The sequence below is a fragment of the Syngnathoides biaculeatus genome, chromosome 8 (genome assembly GCF_019802595.1).
Source record: "Syngnathoides biaculeatus isolate LvHL_M chromosome 8, ASM1980259v1, whole genome shotgun sequence".
In the NCBI taxonomy this organism is placed as follows: domain Eukaryota; kingdom Metazoa; phylum Chordata; class Actinopteri; order Syngnathiformes; family Syngnathidae; genus Syngnathoides; species Syngnathoides biaculeatus.
In genome coordinates, this window is record NC_084647.1 from 25,241,799 (window position 1) to 25,261,564 (window position 19,766).

The 19,766-nt window shown below is 43.5% G+C and overlaps 1 protein-coding gene and 1 pseudogene across 5 annotated transcripts in view; both read left to right on the top strand.

Moving 5' to 3' along the window:
• The window catches only part of npas1 (neuronal PAS domain protein 1), a 109,060-nt gene extending 91,121 nt beyond the window's left edge, over nt 1-17,939 (top strand). For 4 of the 5 annotated variants that reach the window (XM_061827177.1, XM_061827176.1, XM_061827178.1 and 1 more), the window contains 7 exons: nt 6,932-7,112; nt 7,193-7,308; nt 9,159-9,355; nt 9,768-9,874; nt 10,510-10,657; nt 13,165-13,277; nt 15,279-17,939. In XM_061827177.1, the coding sequence (XP_061683161.1) occupies nt 6,932-7,112; nt 7,193-7,308; nt 9,159-9,355; nt 9,768-9,874; nt 10,510-10,657; nt 13,165-13,277; nt 15,279-16,342 (1,926 nt within the window). In that variant the 3' untranslated portion in view covers nt 16,343-17,939. The remainder of the gene's footprint in view (nt 1-6,931; nt 7,113-7,192; nt 7,309-9,158; nt 9,356-9,767; nt 9,875-10,509; nt 10,658-13,164; nt 13,278-15,278) is intronic. The other variant, XM_061827181.1, reaches the window with a different exon arrangement.
• On the top strand, nt 3,802-3,920 carry LOC133505440 (5S ribosomal RNA; annotated as a pseudogene).
• Nucleotides 17,940-19,766: the final 1,827 nt, after the last annotated feature.

The window sequence follows — 19,766 nt, forward strand, 5'->3', positions numbered from 1 at the left end:
GTGGAAACGCCACTGGAGCCGGTCAAACTCCAATTTGATTGCATTTCAAATCATTTTTCAATAGGAAGCAACTGAAATGTAAATTGAAGTCTTCATAAAGCCACTAACTGTGCATTCATTCTTTAACTAACATTTTTAACATAAGGAGAAATTAGTTGACCAGCAAAACGCACAGACCTCACCCATCTTCTTTTCTTTTGTGTGTGTGTAGCGTTGAAAATAATGTAACCTCTGTATATTTTTAAAACAATGGAACGCTTGCACATGTGAATGAGTGATTACTTGAGGAAGAAAGGCCTCAAAGGTGATACTTTTCATCCTTTGCACATGTTCAATAAGGAGTAGATATAAGAACTTATCTAGTTGTATCCCTCGAGATATAGTTTTGACTTGTATAACAATAATATAATAATGTTTTGTCATATAGTCATTTGTCATATATTGTCATACTTTATCCAGGCCTCTGTATACTTGTATACAATAATGTTATCAATAATCCATATTTACATACTTGTATGGAAAGAAAAAACAAATCTCATACATCCTAAGAAAAATCTGAATTGATAACAGTAAGATAAACGGGGGGTAGGACAAAATTTCATTACAACATTTAAAATAACACATCCAAACGGTCCAACATTTTCACAATTGCTTCTATTTATGTATTCTGTGAATGTAAACACGGTGCGATTGGACATTTGTGACTCGGGTGAAAATAGATGTAGTTAAAAAAAAAAAAGGGGGGGGGTAGGCATTAAATCCGAATTGGGCACTTGGACCTGGAGTGTAAATCCATCCAAAGACACGGCTAGTGCAGCTATGCCCTTTAAATGCAACTTAACATCAAATCACAGTCCCTTCAGAAAGAGAGGAAGGATTAGAGGATAAAGGAGCAGACCTTGAAGCTCAGCCGTGACCCCCACATATATATGACACACGTGTCCACGATAAAAATGCATGAGGAAAAAACAAAACCAAGAGAGAAAAAAAGCAGCGGTTAGAAGAACGAGATGAGCGGAGAAACGAGGAAAATGAACAGAGAGACACCGCCGGAAGATGAGCGAATGACTACGAGTGTGTAAACAGAGTTTAAATGTGCGCTTGGAAGAAAATTCGCCCTGGGATTGCCGAGGTAAACAAGACAGCCGGGCTTTGGTGGCGATGCTAATAAAACAGAGCTGTTCTTATCAGCTGAGCAGATGGCCTAACCCATCACATCTCCTCAAACAGGACCTAAGCCATCAGCATTCTAATGAAATTATTTATGATCGCAGATTACGCCCCAAACCTTGAGCATACAATGTCGCGTTTGCCCCCCACCCTCCCCTCCCTCCCCGAATATGAGCGGGTGAGGGGAGGCTTTATGATAGGAGAGAGGATATAGGAGAGGCTTTATGGAGAAAAGACAGAGAGGGAAAAGGTGAGGCGGGAAGAGAACACACACACACACACACTTTGTTGGCAAGTCCAGGCGCATACACACACACACACACGGGGTAGAGAGGAAGGACGGGCAAACAAACGAGCGCAAGTGTGTAACTGGTGGTTTGTTTTAGAGGGCATGTTGCCCCCCGTCCCTGATGTCTGACCCCTCTGCCCCCGGGTCCCTCCCCTGACAGGAGGGTGGATGGTTAACCGGCTTAGCCCGGGTCACACACCTTGACCAAGGGCACGGCCGAGCCCAACCCCCCAACCCCCCAACCCACCACGCCTCCGCCTCCGGCTCCCCGGACGCCCACTCCTATCATTGCTCCTCTCGCCGGGGTCTCCCGGCCTGCAATGAGGCCACGCGGGCCGAATGCGTGATGGGAAGCAGCGGAGGGTGAGAGGATGGATGAAATCAAGGAGATTGGAAGCGGGAGGGACAGGAATGAAGGGCGGAGGTGGGGGGGGGGATAAATGGGGAAAAAAGGAGAGAGGAAGGATGCTCGGACGAGGGAGGAGAGGAGAATTGATCTGGGAATGGTAAGTATGCAGCCCATCCCCACCCCCTCTTTCTCTCTCTCCTCTCCCATCAGTCAATGAGGACTGCAAGTGTGTTGTGGACCACTGCCCGGATGCCTCATACATATTAAAGTCCCCTTGCTATTATTTATATCATGTCTCTCCTTCCTCACTGCCCCCTCCCACTCCCCCCTTTCTTCTTCTTCTTCATCCCCACAGTAGATACATGCCCGTACGTGTCTGCGCAGGACACGCAAACAATGGCACACACAATGGCATTAGAAACAGGCCGTCTAGCCGCGCACACGCTCTTGAATGATCTGGGTCTCTCCTCACGTCGCCGCTGCCCCCCCCCCACCCCTCGCCCCCGCCCCCACCACGCACCACATGCTATACCTGTTTTTTATGTCTGAGCCTGACTCATCCTCTCAATGGCTGCGTCTGCTTCTCATCTCCCCCTTTCCGTCTGATCTTTCACTTCAATCCCTCCCTCCCACTGGTGATGCAGTGATAGTATTCGCATAGGTCTTAAGCACCCCCAAGCCCTCCCCACCCTGTTTCCCCGTCATCGTAAAGCCCATAAGGTCTTGTTTGTCCCTCGATGTTGTCTTCAATACTTGCAGGGGGTGATGGGATTGTCTTTCTTTCAATGGAGCGGAGGAGGACTTATTGTTGTCCTTCTTTAAAAAGAAAAAATCACCCCCTCCTTGCGAATAAATTGCTGATTTATCTGCCAGGCCGTGTCCATCTCAAGCCTCTTGAAGAAAATTACTTTTGTCAGTTTTGAATCAAAAAGACAACAAATGAAACCTATCAGCTCTCTTATTGCTGCCTCATGTAGAAAATTAATTCTGTGTATTTTTCCTCCAGTGGAATTCAAATTTTTAATACTCTGTCCAGGTGGCGTGCATTTAAAGGAAATCCCTAAATTGGTTTCCATATGAATAAAATATAATAGGGTTATTTCCCAGTAACCCCCCCTCCACCATAAATATTGTTTAGTTACTGGAATATATTAAATACCAGTTGCTATCTGAGTCACCCCTGCTATATAACACTTCCTCCAGTATTTGATCCTTGGGGTTGAACGACTTAGTATTGTTTTTGTATTTGTAGTGACAATAGTTGTATAGTGGTCCTTAACCTTTTTTTTCTTTGTCTTTTTCTTTTTTTTTTGCCACAGAGCAGTTTCAGATGAAGACATATTTCAGTGGTTCGTTTCTGGCTCAATATTTCCACACACTTGTACCATTCATATGGCCGCACACACTGATCACGATGGTGGTGTGCTTGGTATCAAACAACAATGAATACATTTCTTGTGAAAGTGCTTTTGCGGACGGCATTATCGGACATGAGATTCAGGTACAAAGGTGGGGATTTACTTCATACCGCTGCCCTCTTTCCTCTCAACCAGCAACGTTCTCCCACTCATATGAATCTTTTAAGACTAGTAGCAATCACAACAGCATGGCGAACTGGCTCATCCACTACCGTTTAATTTTCATGTTCTCAGATGTGTGGAAACTCCGTCACTTCATTGGCAAGACATTTTGTCGCCTCACAAAGCGTTATATTCTGGCAGCATTACCAAACGTACGAGTTAAAAGACAAGATCCCAAAAACACGTTATTAGCAATTAGTCAACTTCAAAGAAGTTACACCCAATTCACAAACACTGTTTTTATTTTATTCATTTACATGTTACCCCACTAAAAATATAGTGGGCTCACTTTTGGTTAACATTTTATTAATTTAACAATATTTTTTGTAGTTTGTAGTGATGTAGAACTGGACTGCATCTTAGAGGTGTTCCTTATTTTTTGATTTCCAGCCATTATTAATATTATTATGTTCGCTTACGGCCACGCTACCCTGAGGATGCCCGATCCCGTCAGATCTCAGAAGCTAAGCGGGTTTGGCCCTGGTTAGTACTTGGATGGGAGACCTCCTGGGAGTACCAGGTTCTGTAAGCTTCTCTCCCCGAGTAAAATGCAGAGGGGTTGCATCAGGAAGGGCATCCGGCGTAAAAACTGTGCCAAACAAATATATGCGTTCATCTGAGATGACACGCTGTGGCAACCCCTAACGGGACAAGGCAAAAGGAGATTAATATTATTATGTTTCATCAGAAGGTGACGGTCACAAGTGTGTGCAGTCCGTCCGTGTACAAGTACATTTTCCATCTGATTCTTCAGGAACAGAACTGACCCTTTATTTCTCCACTCATTATCTTCTCTAATACTGACATTGTGATGAAAAAGTATTTTATCGTGTGCCACATTTGGGTTTTTGTCATTTGAAGGCTGATATTAAAACATCTTGAAGCTATTTTTGTAAGGACGGCGTACAGATCGGGATAAGCTGGACCTGATCTACAGTATGTGGCCCGATTAGAGATTCAAGCTCAGAACCCCGCGACTGAGATGCAGGCATGATAATGACAACCCTGTGCTGCCCTTATAAAACTTAATATATGGTGATTAAAATGTCAGTGCCTCGATGGTGTATTGTGACAATTCGACATGTTGCCGCTGACCTCTGTGTTTGGTATCGCTATCAAAAGATCTTTGAGGACCCCGCCCGCAGGGGGACTAGACAAGTAGAGTACAGGATTTCCCTCCCCTTGGCCGAGGACCACTAGCGCTCCGTACAAATTATGCAGGATATCACAACAACTACTCGCCATGCCATTCACGATCAGTTTTGGTGATTCAGTTTTAATAAGCTCAAGCTTACGAAAGAGGACTTTGCCAAAACGCTCCTTGACCCTTTGAGGCCACCATAGTTTGCCCTTGAAATGGCGAAACAATGCGCATGTGTGGTTAGACAGGTGTCATGGTCACATCAATCCAGGCTAAAACTAAACCACCCCTGGCAAATTTTAAAAGTAAAAAAACGAACTTTCCATAATAGGTCCCCTATAATATCAGACAGTAAACATTTTTCTTTTGCATGGTCATTTTGTTCATGAACTGAAATATTTGAACACCAAATCAGCTTTTGCCATTAATATCAACACACTTTTCAATTTCTTGGAAGGCACGCTCAGGACTAATTTTGCGTGGAAAAAAAAAACCCATACATATCTGGTTGTGAAATATGATTCTCGGAGCAAACGGGGCATGAAAAAAATGCAGAAGTGAGCATTCTGTGCGGAAGGCTTGACTCCTCCTGAACTGAGGCAACATTAAAAAAAATATATAAATCAAATTATTCATGAACCGATCCATTCATGAACCTGGTTTCCACTGTACTATAAATGTCACTGATAGACAGGCCTAAATGACTTCTATTTCTCAATTTCTCTGGGAAATTTTAGTACCACAAGGATTCAGGATAACCCACCTATGCTCACTGAGAATTTCCACCACCTTTAGCGCAGTCAAGTTTAACTATATATCCCTTATTTGCAAAAGAGTCTCAAAGGGCCTCGCAGGCTGAACATTTACTGAGATCGATGACGCCCCGCTGGTCTAAAAGGCTTCAGAAAATCCATTCGGGCAAAAGGTAGAAATCTTGAGAAGGGATTATAGATGCATGGATCCCATTTTCAGGATGACCACGCTACACTGGCCAATATTAATCACATGGCAAGATGCAGTACAATGTTAGTTGAAACAGCATGACGGTGCGTTTGATGAAATACGGATTGCACAAGCCCTCGACGGGGCGTCGCTTTGTTCGGCGCGACGTAGCCCCTTCTCCGGGCAGAGAGGTTGGGGAAGAGGAGAAGGGAAGCGGCAGCTAGTCAGGCCAAAATCCAGAATTCAGGGAGTAAGGCGGGGCAAGAGACGCGTAGCATGCTAGGTGTGCTTTCAACAAGTGTCATCAACATCTAAACATTCCTACAGAGGTAGCTGCCGCAATTCCAGTTCATAGGCGCTCAAATAGATCTAGAAACTGCTGACTTGCTTTTAGTCGCCAAAGGATCAGCATTTCATGACCTGCGGAAGGAACACAAGTCAGCAAGATAAGAAGGTGTTACGTCATGTGATATTTCATATGTAGCAAAAGCTTCAAATATCTCATCCTAGTCATGAGTCTTGCCAGTTAAATGTTTCCTTTTTATACCGGTCTCTTTGAGGATATTAAAGAAGAGGATCGGGAGAGTAAAAATGGGCATCCAGAAGTATGTGGGGAAAGTCCCAACAGTCATCCCATCACCGCTTGTATCGAAGCGTCATGGCCGCTTTTGCCTGCTTCGCTCCCTGGCTGTCCTTGAGGGCCTGCTGAAGCTCCCATAAAGCCCGCAGTAAATGGCTCTAATCCGGTCATAAATGGCTGTGTCCTACAGACAAGGGTGTGAGGCTGCTGCAGCCACGCCGTTATCAGATGGAATGCTATTGGCACGCACAATCACACACAAACACGCACACCTTCACAAATGTAATGGAAACGGCGTGTACGTCTCACACACACGCATTCATTTACCCACATTGCATTGGGCCAAGTCGCACCTGCTCCGATTGTGCCGCTTTTATGGATACCGTGCAAGAGCGGCGCCATTATTGCCTTTAAATGATTGGAGATTTGACTATGATGTATTGTGATGATGGGATCACGCCGGGCGCTACGAGCTCTTTATGCCTGCCGGGATGGACTGCCGGCAGCGACTAAATGAAGGAGCAGGGTGGAACGCGGGAGAGGAAGAAGAAGAATAGTGATGCGACCTCCGGAGATACTTAGAGTTCACCCGTTTTTAATCAGCACATACAATTGATTTTTATCTCACCGGGTTATTTGAGTAATACTGTCGTCACTTGCTCCTCTGAGACAGGGAACGTGTGTGGGGGGTGTGGGGGGGGTGTCTTACAAGTGCCACACACCTTGTTGAATTGCAACCCAGAGCAAGGTTTTCCTTTCCCTGTCATAACACATATTGATTTTTTTCTTGGTGGGTTTGTGTTCAGTGTGGTTTTTTTCTTTTCTTTTTTATATGTATATATTTTGTGGTGGGTGAACAAGAGTGTGTGTCCGCCCTCAGGTGGAGCTCACAGGCAGCAGCGTGTTCGACTACATCCACCCGGCCGACCACGTGGAGATGGCCGAGCGGCTGGGGATCAGGCCGCACCTGCGGGCCGAGGCCGGCTGCCAAGTTGGCCCCGAGAGCGCCCCCTCCAGTTCGGCCTCTGCCTCCTCCCTGGCCGGCACACCCGAGCCCAGCGGTACGGTTCGCGCCGTCAGTAACGGCTGCGAGCGCACAAGATGGACACCTGTGATTAATCCCGCGCTCTGTAATCTTCAGCAGCGCCATCCAGTCCTCACTCTCCCGCTGATGAACCTCCCGACCGCGGCTTCTTCATTCGCATGAAGTCCACGCTCACGAAAAGAGGTCTGCACGTCAAATCCTCCGGGTACAAGGTCAGTCGTTATTTCTGATGTACACTATGCCCCACTAGTAACTTCAGTTAGGAACACGGTGACATCAAACCAACCAAAAAAATCATTTTTTACTGCATTAAGATAATACTGCACAGTTGAGTAAAAATGTCGTCACAGTCAGGCAAAATCCACTGATCTCCAAAATCACTGGCTTTCAGAAAAATGATAAAGTGGCATCTCTGGTGATTTACCAAACGCTGCATTACTTAAGTTCATATAAACTGAAACTCAATACCTTTTAAAACTGACACACCACATAGAAGTGTTGTTAGCAATCCTGACAAATGTAAATGATTGAACTAATTGGCAAGACTATAAATGAGGATCTGCATTTGGCCGGCAACCAATTCAGGGTGTACACCGCCTCCTGCCCGAAGATAGCCGGGATACGCCCCGGCACTCCCGCGACCCCTGTGAGGATAAGCGGCTCGGAAAATGCATGGATAAATGAGGCTTCAAAAATGCAAAAATCAAAAAATAGTCATTGTGTCTGCTTTTGAATGATGTGGGTCTGTCTACTGAACGCACAATACTTTCTCGCGTCTTTCTAATGCCAACTTACATATTTGAGCAACAGAACGCCTCTACTGACTGGAATACATCCCACTGGGTCACCGCTGTGCTTTTTTCACGCCGCCGTGACAAAGAAGCATTCAAAAGCAACCATGACGGCCCAAAGCCGCCGTCTACACACTGGCTCTCTTGACGTACCTGAGCGGTACAAGTCAAAACAATGTGACACAAGGTTTTCAAATGCATTTACACTGTTCTTTTCCACCTTGTGTCTCTCACTCAGTCAAAATGTCACCCGAGGTTGACCTCTCTAGTTAAATCTTTTAAGTTGTGTCGTCATCGGCGGAGGTTGAAAAAAGTAAGGATTTTATTTTGACAAAGGAGCAGACAGTACAGACATCTGATTTTGAATGTCGAGTAAGACTGAAAAAAGTAATACAGTGGACCCCCGCTATTCACTGGCGTTAGGGACCGGGCATGATCGCGAATAGGAAAAATTTGTGGATATCTGCTAAAATGAAAATGGGGGGTTGTTTTTAACCCCCATAATTCTTCAGTAAGCAGGGGCATGTGTGTTTGGGGTTGATATCTACCAAAAAATAATACACAAATATGAATAATAATAATTGGAAAAGAAAATACTAATTTAAAAAAATCTGTGAATAGGTAAATCTGTAGATGCCGAATTGCAATAATGCATGAGTCCAATGTACTCATATAAAGCGCAGATAACCCAAAGAAAATTGAATTAAGTACAAATACTTTGTTACATTGTCATGTAGCCAAGCAACCTTTTACACTTCAAATTCACATGTAAGGACAATCACGAAGCTTCAGTTAAGCGAGTGTGCTTGTTTTGGGAATGTGGGAGGAAGCTGGAGTACCAGGAGAAAAACATGCGATACGCTCCGAATATGGAAAGTCAAAATGCAACATTATTGGCTTGTTTTTTTTTTTTTTTTTTGCGCAGGTGAACCTCATTCCGTGTCCTCCACGTCCTTGTCTTTTTTTTTTTTTGTTTTGTTTTGTTCGCGTGAAGGAATAACAAGCAGAGTCTTGTCACTTTGTTTTGTTCTGCTAGTGTTTCACAGCAGTGTCGAGATGGTCGTTTTCACCGTGTTTTATTACTTTGACCTTATTTTGCACTGAATCGCGGCACGCTGCCTTTTATTGTTCCGCAAAGCCGGAGCTGCTACATTCTTCATCTTAAATGGGATTCAATTCATTAGTTTGTATCCAATCATATTTCCATGTCTTAATTGTCTGCCTCTTCTCATGTTTTTTTTTTTTTTGTTTTTTTATTCCTTCGTCCCCAGGTGATCCATGTGACGGGGAGAATCCGCTACCGGCTCACGATCGTTCCGGGCGCGGCCCGCTCTGTGCCCCGGCCCATGGGGATGGTGGCCCTGGCTCACACGCTGCCCCCGTCCACGCTCAACGAGGTCCGCATGGAGAGCCACATGTTTGTCTTCCGGGTCAACATGGACTTGCAAGTCACATATTGCGAAAACAGGTGATGTCTCACTGAGTTTTTCCCTCTCTTATTGTCCCCTCGGCCAGTCGTGGGTCTCAAAGTGCGGAACGAGTGCCACTAGTGTTGTCCGTTTTCCCTCCAGTACTATGCAAGAGAATCGCTGAATTAAATGGTCAAACTGTGCATAGTTTTACAGTGGCTTAAAAATATCCCAAAACATTCCAAAGACACCCGTTAGGTACATTGAAGAATCCACGTTGTCCATATGTGTGAATGCGAGTGCAAATGCTTGTTTGGACCTGCCGTTGGCTGGCAACCATTACAATTAATTTGTACCCCGCCTCTTGCTCAACCTCACCTGTAGGGCAGACACCAGCTCACCCAAGACCCGAGTGAGGATAAGCGCTATAAGAATGTGTGGACGTCGTGAATGACCTGTGTGTATCTGCAGGATTTCCGACTATATGGACCTGACGCCAGCGGAGGTGGTGGGACGTACCTGTTACCATTTTATTTACGTGGAGGATCTGGAGAACCTGCGGCAGAGCCATGAAGACTGTGAGTTTTATTACACACAGATTACACCACTCCACGCACATACATGCAAAAACACACAGACCAGTTAAAGGAGCGACTGTTGAATCTTTCTGTTTTGGTGCCATCGGCGCCCTCTGCTGCCTTCCACGCAAACTGTCGTTCCTAATCTCCACTCAGAAAGTCACGTTACTTTGGATGTGTGCGTGCGTGCGTGCGTGAATGTGTGCAGGGGCAACCGCACTGCTCTTCACTTTCAACTTCCTGTGTGGAGTTTGCATGTTTCCATTCTGCTTGTGTACTTCTTGCAGTGCTCAGGTGTAACATGAATGCAGAAGTAAAAAAAAAGAAAGTAAAGAATACAGAATTAAGTTTGGCTTATTACATAGAGAAATCATTATTTTTCTCCAATGGATTTTTTTTTAAATACGGTAATAAACATGTTAAGACTAAGTAGGTTCAGTGTAATTAATGAGTGGGACAAACAATGACATGAATCAATGTGTATATATATATATATATATATATATATATATATATATATATATATATATATATATATATACTCGGATGGAGCTTTTGGTTTGATGTACTGAATCCCCTCTGACCGGACACGTAGCAAACGTTCAAGGCTCTTCTTCCCCGTCTCGTCGTTCCAGTGCTTCGGAAAGGCCAGGTGGTGACGGGCTACTACCGCTGGCTTCAGAAGAGAGGCGGCTACCTGTGGATCCAGTCCACCGCCACCGTGTCCATCAACCACAAAGCTCCTCACGAGCGCAACGTCATCTGGGTCAACTGCGTCCTCAGGTCAGTTTCGCGGAGAAGGAGAAAAAAAAGCGGCAAAGCCCTTCATGCGGGCTCCATGCTGTGTTCACACAAGCTTTGAAGACAGAAATGATGGAATGAGATTTGACTCGCGCCAACAGCTGATGAAGATACCTGCAAAATGTTTGTGACATGAAAGAAAACGCATCATTGGCGCCCATTATACTTGATGAGTTCAGTGCAGATAGATATGAAATCACAGGAAAATGTGAAAATACACTCGTCTGCGGCCACAGCCTTCGTACCTGCACAATGTAGTAACATTACAGAAGCTGCCCTAATGAGATTTTGTTCCTAAATAAGTATATTTACTTTTACTGGAAGCCGCTATAACATTATGCACACTTTGAACATCAACACTGCACGTAAATTTAGTCAAGAAATAAGGTGACTTGAAATTTAGAATGTATTGAACTGAACTTGAATTGAAAATAGCGCAGTTCTTAAACATTAAATGCAAATGTAACTTATTGCTCTTAAAAGTGAAATATAACTGAACGGTTTAAAATGTACTGTTCATGAAAAGTAAAATATCTTTTATAGCGAATTAAAAAGCACATTTAACCACAATGTAAGCATAGCTGCAATTTTCATTCTCACTTGTGATTGGACTGCGTGTTTTAAACATTGTGAAGGTTTGTTTGCGTAGTACTCATACCATACTTGGAAAAACACTGAGCTACACTACTGCAAACTCATATTATAATGATAAAAATATACTTCACTGACAGTGTTTAGTTTTGGGAAATCCAGAATTTATGTTACAGATCTCGATGTCTTTTTGTGTGTGGCAAGTGAATGTGTATTAAACTATTGTTTTACGACAGCCAAGACAACTGTAAAGGAAATTATAAGCCTTACATTTTTTTTTACCAGTACATAACTTTTTTTATTATTTTCCTAATATATTCAACATGTTTTAATTCTTATGATGAGACCTTTTTAAAATAATGTTTTACTCAATATATTGTAAACTGTTATTTATTGGTGCTGTTAAATGTTATTTATATTCTTATAGATTTAGTTATTTTTAATTCATTACATTTTTTCTGTCTATTTCAACATTCACACTTTGGTAAGGTGTTTTTTTTTTCATATATATTATCTATTTTTTTCTTATTTTGAGAGGTTTTTGTGTAAAATGTCTCATGAGTCATACTAGAATTTGTCAAAATTAATTCATTTTTTATATTGTCATTGTGATATTTATTTTATTGTAACACGTTTTATATTATTTTACAATTTTTGTCCTTTCCATCTACATTTAAAAAGTTTTATATATCTAGTTTATTCTTTTGATTTTTTTTACATTTTTTTATATTTACGGAATAATATACAGTATTCATCAAACATATTGAGGGTTTTTTTACTTTGAATTAGTTCTATTTAATTGTATTTTTTTAAAGTGCCATTTCATGAGTGTTATGTGAACCTATGGCACCCTATGTGATCTATTTTTTTTCACAAGATAAACCAAGTTTTTCACATGATTTATCCATCATTGGAAACATCTTCTAATTTTCTTTTTTCACAACACCATTTTTTTATTTTATTTTTACACATTTTAGTCTTTGAATGTATTATATATATATATATATATATATATATATATATATATATATATTCATAATTACTTTTTTATTAACGTTAATTTATTTTAGCAACTTTTTTTCATTTTTAAATTATTGATTTTCAAGTTGTGAGTCTTTTTTTATGGAGCATTTTCTCATCTTACATATTGCGATTAGCAAATTGTATTTTTTGACATGTTCATGTAAGGATTTTATCATAGGTTATTCAAAGCAAAAATATATAGACAATCAATTTTGCAATCAGGGAGCCATTTATAAATCAAGTGCACAATGTTTAATGTTAAAAATAAGGCTCACACACTCACACGGATTACACAAATGTTTCAACGTGCCACAAACCTCTGCACACACACTCGATAATAGAGGCTCCCCTTTTTATTTCCCTGTTCTACACACATTCATCGGTAAACACACACACGTTGAGTGCATAATACCGTGTTGAGGCGGCCGAGCAGTTCGACAAAAACAAGAGTAGGCTGGATGTCGATGCTAATTGGGCTGAGGCCATATAATTACAACCAACGGATGTCAGAATTTTGGGGCTTGAATAGTGTTTTAGTTAATTAGCGCTGTAATTACAAGAGCTCATTAACTTCTCCAACAGACTCCTCCATTTCGGAGAGGAGCGTGGTGGTGGAGAGGCAGGCTGTGTGTGTCTGTGTGTGTGTTGTTTGTGGAGGGCTACGCCTGCCCGTTTCTGTGTTTGCACGTGTTCTTGTTTGTGTAGGTGTGCTGGGGGCCAGCGTGTCATGTTGAGGTGACAGAGGCAGCCTAATTATTAGAGTTTGCCACCAGGGTGATCCCCCCGAATGCGTCACAAGATCATTTATGTAGGCTTCTCCTCTCCACTGCCTACTTTCTTCTTCATCCCTTTTTATTTTTTCTTGTCCTGTCCAGTCGAACGGAGCTGCCCGACACGCCTCTGGATCTGCTGCAGCTGCCGGAGAGCGTCCGAGCCGAGCGCCTTCGAGTGAGCTCCCCTCCCGCGAACGGTTCCCCGCAGGCCAGAGGTAGGACGCTGCGACATCCCATAATACCCTGCGAGCAGACCCGCAGCCAAGGCTGAATTTTAACACGGGTCCAGAGGCATAACTAGAGGCTTTTTTGTGCGTTTGTTGCTTTTGCTTCAGACGTGATTTGGAATTTTCTTTTTTTTTTTTTTTTTTTTTTTGGGGTCTTTCTAAAAAGCAAATCTACTTTCTCAAACTTCATAAGGTTATCAACATTCCACCTTGTTATGCGCAAACAGCTGGGAGCATATTAATTAACGTGACAGTTGCTTAATGCTCAAATGTCACCACGAGTTAGCTTGAATAAAGCCGCATCCTTTATGACCATTCGAGGCCACCGTACTGCTCAGGTGTGGTCACCTGAGTCTAAATTAATCAAAAGGAGCCCGTGGATCCAAACTGGCTGAAGTCATTTTAGTGTCCCAAGAAGACCGCCAGGCCTGAGAATCACACACATAACTCACAAAAACGATACTACAGTGGCGCCTTAAATTTCACATTTAAATTGTTCGGTGAGTTCATTCAACAACATTTGTCTCTCAAATCATCTTTCCCCCATTTGCAATGAATAGAAACGACATTTCAGTTCCAGACCCCAAAAACCACCAACCAAAAAAATTTGAAGTGTTTTTTAAGAAGAAAAATAGCACTCTGTAATATTATTTTGGACAGCCAAGCTCGGAAAGCAATGCAGTAATGGCGGCTCTGTGTATGAATAAATAAAGTTTCAGTGGGGGCATAGGGGGAACTCAAGCTACCATGGTAGCAAAGGAAGTTCCTGGGGTGGGAAAGCCCCTCTTGAATCAAAATGTGGCTACTAGCACATACGATGCTCGTACGCTGGCCACGTGTCTCGTGGTTGCTTAAATCACTGAGGAAAACCATTCCTTGACAAGCAAGCACCCTGAATGAAGCCACGTCAGAGTTGCACACACAGACTGTCGGGAGAAAGTGGACACAAATTTGAGGGGAATTAAAAGAAACCCTGGTCCTACGAAGGGATAGCATTATGCTAGTAGAACGTCAACGTAACATTAAGTACACTGACTGGCGCAACTTTAATCTCGGCTTTTCCACCGCTTTGTGCGAGTCTTGCTTGAAAGGCGTCGCAGCTGCTCCCCTTTGTGCCAAGTCTGAAATGCTTTTGGAATTTCGTCTTTTTTCTCGCATTTGTCTTCTCTGATGTCGCTGCCACGTTCTCCTTCTTTTAACGGCGCGGCTTACAAACTACCACATTTATTTTGTGCTCCATGAATCAAACGCGTACTCTCTGCCACTTTCGCTCGCTTTGATGATGTAACCTCACCTCTTCACAATTTAACTCTTTCCTGCCTTTAACAGGCAGCTGACTGGAAAAACCAATATTATGAAAGTGGACTGGCCGTAATACAGAAAAAAAAATCCCTTTATTTTACGATACATTTTTTTTAACCTGAAACATTGGAGTCCCGTAATTATATGCTATAAACAACTTTTTTCCACACACTTTCAACCCTGGACTTTATGCGGTGATGCAGCAAATTTGTGCATTTTTTTCTAATGGCCGCAAGGGGGCACTCGAGCAGAAAAGGTAAGAGTGAGACCAGTGGAATACAAGTGGCGAGGAAGTGAATTTTACCGGTATGTGTTTTTTTTTTTTTTTTTTAACCGGACTTCTTAGCGCTGACGCTCACGTCACGTAGTGTTAGCGTCAGCGCGGTGCTGCTAGCGTTAGCGCAGTGGTGCTAGCGTTAAACTCTCTGTGTGCCGTCTTTCTTCATAAATGTCTTTCTTTGTAAATATCCCATGTTTCAATGTGGGTACTTGCGGCTTTTACACAGCTGCAGCTTATGTATGTACCAAATGGTATTTCCTTTACAAATGTACTGGGTGAGGCTTATAACCAGGTGCGCTGTGTAGGCCGGGAATTACGGTACTTGTTACAGGCCTACCCACAATTAAGGCAAAGGTTAAAAGTTACAGTATCAAATGTTCCGTGACACCACCCTCCTTCCTCCTTAGGCTCGCAGCCAACAAAAAGCTCAGCAGGGAAGAATGACCCTGACACGAAAGCCCGAGAGAAATTCGCCACGGCCACCGTCCAGCCAGAGAACAGGAGGAAGCGCCCGCTGAGGTCCGAGCCCGAGGGCGCCCCCCCTGAGAGCCGCCGCCGTATGGAGGAGCTGCGGCACGCCGAGGAGAGCGTGTCGCCCTCCTCCGATCTGGCCAGCGAAAGCGAGGGAGACGAGGAGGAAGAGGAAGAGGAGGAGGAGGAGGAGGACGCCGAGTGGGAGCAGGGCGGGGACGGCGAGAAATTGAAACAAGAAGACGGCGGAGGGAAGCCGAGCAGAGGGGCGCACGCCCCAACGAGAGGTGAGAGGGGGGGGCGGGTGCACAACGGGCGGGCTGTGATCCAGCAGCTGAAGAGTGTGGTGACCCCGTCCCCCTGCATTAAGACTGAACACGAGGCCCTGGCCACCGGGGGGCGCTGGGGCTCGCATAGCAGCCAGCCCCAACCCTCTCACGCGCACACCCCCTCCAGCAGCCTCAACGGCGACAGTCCCAACACCCCCATACTCGACTCCTCCTCCAGCAGCGAAGCCCCCCCAAAGGCCCTCTTCACCCCTCCCTCCCCTGCCTTGTCCCCCGTCATGCCCGTGTCCTCCCCCCTTCCCCGGGAGGAGAGAGCCGTGCCGGGGACGGTCAGCAGGGGCGGCGCACCCGGCGGAGGACCCGACTTGGAGCTCCTCCAGAGACTGGCCGCAGGGGGCGCGGCGGGGCGGGTCCTCTTCCATCCCCTCGCCCTGGGCCCCCAGGGACCCCAGAGCCTATACGCCCCCAGCACCATCCGCTACGCTCCCCCCGAGCTGCCCCCCTCGCACCATCACGGCGTCACACACGGGGACGGCCTGCAGCTGCGCTCGGACCACCACAAGGGCCCCCCGCCGGCCTTCTTCCCCCACCTCCAGCGCCTGGCCGGCCTGCCACCCTTCAGTGGCTTCTCCCCGTCGGACAGCCCCTTCTCCTCCGGCCTGCCCTTCTGTATGAACGGACTGCGCGGGGCCGCCGGCTCTGAGGAGGACTGAAATAATGAAGAAGACGTTCAAAAGCGCACAAGCGTCCGGACACGAAGCCACGGAGGACGTCGCTAATTGGACCGTGTTAAAAGCGTGACAAGACATTTATTTCGGCGCCGTTCGGGTTGACAGCGACTCTCGGAATCTAAAAAAAAACAAAAAGAAAAAACACACAAAAAAAGTGACCACTTTTGATGGGAGCTCCCACGAGACTTTTAAGAAAAAATAATGAACTGCGCCTCTATCGCCAGACCACTTCTGTGTTTCTTCCACCCAGAGAAGCCATATTGTACATAGTGACAACAACCATGATGACCCTCAGCTCACATAGCGACCCCACCTCACCCTCAACTTTCACCCCAATTAACACAATTAACCCCCTCCCTTGTAGAAAAAAAGAAACGGACACTTGTAAGAGTGGATTTTTATTATTGCAGTATATATAAATAACCTTTTTGGGTGACTTTGATTCAAGGGGTTACTTTGCAATACATTTTTGTATTGAAATTCAAAAACACATTTATTCATATTAATTGAAAGCACACTGTTGGGGATACAAATATAAGTATTAATCATAGGAATATGCCCAGACATTCCATCAAGTATAAGGGAGGAAATGCAATTAAAACAAAATGCTTTTTTTTCCCCTCTTGAAATGAACTTGAGGATGAATAATTCTACTGTCAATTCAACGTCATCCTGTCTGTGTATGGAAGCCATATTTGTGTTTATTTGCATTGTTTCTACATAAAGGCAATGAAAGGATGACAATTTTAGTGATTGCACAATAAGAATATCTTTTTTGTCATCATTTTAAAAGGCAGGAAAAGTTAGCTTTTTTTTTGGGAGCACTTAACTGACATTTGTAACTCGAAGCACTTCACACAGCTTAATGTCGTCCTGTTAAAACAGGAAATAACGCAAGAGCAGTCGCCATATCGGAGCCGCCGCGCTGGGGAATAAATAGTCGTTAATGAAGTAACGGAGGAGAAAAACGGGTCATAAAATGACAGCCATTCAAGTCACGGTTGGGTCAGGAGATGCTTTCGGTGTCCGTTGCCCCATCGGTGTGGTGGCATTTCACTCAAGACTTTACAACAAAAAAAAGGAAATTTGAAGTCATTTTCACTGATGTTTTTATGGGAGAAAAAATTACCCAGAAAAGGTACTAAACTGTGAAAAAAACGTGGTGGGATTTACTCTTCGCCTAGTATAAATACTACAATAAAATTGAAGCCTATTTGAATTCTTTAGCACTTTTCACTGGCATTCGTTTTATCTGCTGTGTCAGAAAAATGTCACTTGTGTACATTTTTTTGTTTTGTTTTTCTTCCCCAAATCTCATTTGTGGTGTCTGTAAAATATACAAATTCCCAAGACGTTAACAATGTCTTACATACTGCACTTGTCACATGAGCGAGCACACAAATTCTGGAATTGTGTGTGTGTGTGTGTGGTGTGTGTGTGTGTGTGTGTGTGTGTGGGTGTGTGTGTGGGTGTGTGTGCGTGTGCGTGCACGCTTGTTGTTTTTAGTTGAATTAAAATAGCTAACCCTTTGCCTATCACTGTGAATCTAACGTTATCCTCGCATCCTTGTGAATACTGCAGCCGCTTATTGAACAAAATGAACAATGTAAAGAAGAAAAAAAGAAAGAAATAAGAAGCAGTGATACTGATGACAATAACAATAAAATATTCCAGTCAGTAGAGGAGCTCTTGGTCTCTTTTCTGCTTTAGTATTCTTATTATTTTTCCTTTTTGTTTTAATATTATGTGCAAATATCAAATGAGTTTATGATGCTTTTATATATTTTCTATGGTTTGGTTTCCTTGGTAGTTCTGCCACTCCAGAAACATGTACCGGTATCTGAGAACTTAACTTTATACATAAGAAGCACTTTGGAGGAGGAGGGGGAAAAACTGCTGCAGCTGTAATAAATGCTGTACATGAAATTGAACATAAAACACAAAAGTTAAAACAGTAATGAAGCATTAATAAAACAGTAATAAAGCATTAATAAATAAAGGATGACGTTTCCTATTTATAGGGACAAAAATAATCTTGTAGGTTTATATTCCTGTATAAACTTGAAAAATGAAAGCTTTTTCTTCCTATTTGTTTGTAAAATGCTTTCAAAAATCTAATAGAATTTTCAAAAATACACATGTATTTCACAAGTACACTTTACTTAAGTGTCACACTATACATTTCAGAATAATATGACAAAAAATGTGAAAATAATAATTTAAAAATGATTTTGTCCTTGATATGTTTTATTTCACATATATAATTATGGTAAGTTTTGTAAATGGACACCATGGCAGTTTAAGAGGATTTTGTACAAAAAGTAGTGTAGCAACTGTCTATTGTTTTTGCGGGCGTTGTTTATATATGTTTTTTTTATTACATTTATTAAACATGCCCCACTTTTATTGCCCTCCCCCCCCCCCTTTTTTTCATCCAAACCACTTTTAAATGATGGAGAAATTTGACATTTCACAATGTAGAAGTAGTGAGGAACAAAAACGTAAGTATATATCATCTACTATATGGTGCATTTGCACACAAATTCAAATCAAACACGCAAAGAGTCAAAAACCACTTGGGACAAAATATGAAAGGCAGCTTCTATCATGGAAATATTAGATATGAGTTGTCACCCAGCTGTTCCCAGGAGGACACATGAGACAAGAACAAGCCATAAGGCATCATACTGAGCTATATTTCTTTAAGGGGGAAAGGGAAAAAAAAAGTGTTCAACCTTGACACAAAGCCACGCAGTGGGACTTGATGGATTCAACAAAGACTAAATGGGTTTGAAAATGAAGACAAAAACAATGTGTGTGTGTGTGTGTGTGTGTGTGTGTGCGCGCACGCGCCTTATGAGAGATCATATACAGGCGTGCCTCGTCGTTGTGTGCACACGGGCGGCTTGCCGGTGTGTGTGTATATGTGTGTATATGTGTGTCCGTGTGCATGTCTATGAGCGTGTGAGATGTCTGAAGCAGCCCCAGGGAGGGGCTCTGACATTGAAGACGGGTTAAATCCTGTTTTACATTCAAGTGGCAGGCCCAAGTTCATTAGAGTGAGGATCATTCCTCCTCAAGACCAAAGGAAGCGCATACTAAACAAGAGCAGTTGTTGGGGAGAAAAGGCCATTGTACGTGCTAAAGCGGATGTATGGAGTGTACACCGGGGAGTGCGCGCACACTCCCATTTCACCTTTATCTCCTTGTTTTGCTCTTTAGTCCAAGTATAGACAACATTTGCACTGCGGAAATGTACACAAGCGGAAAACGACCACTTGCACCATCACGAGATGCTCTTTTATCGGAAACGCCTCAAACGGCCAGACTTCGGAAAGATAACGCAAAGTAGACTTGCGGACCGCCGCCTAGACCCGACATCCCTAAACGTGTCTCTCTCCCTCAA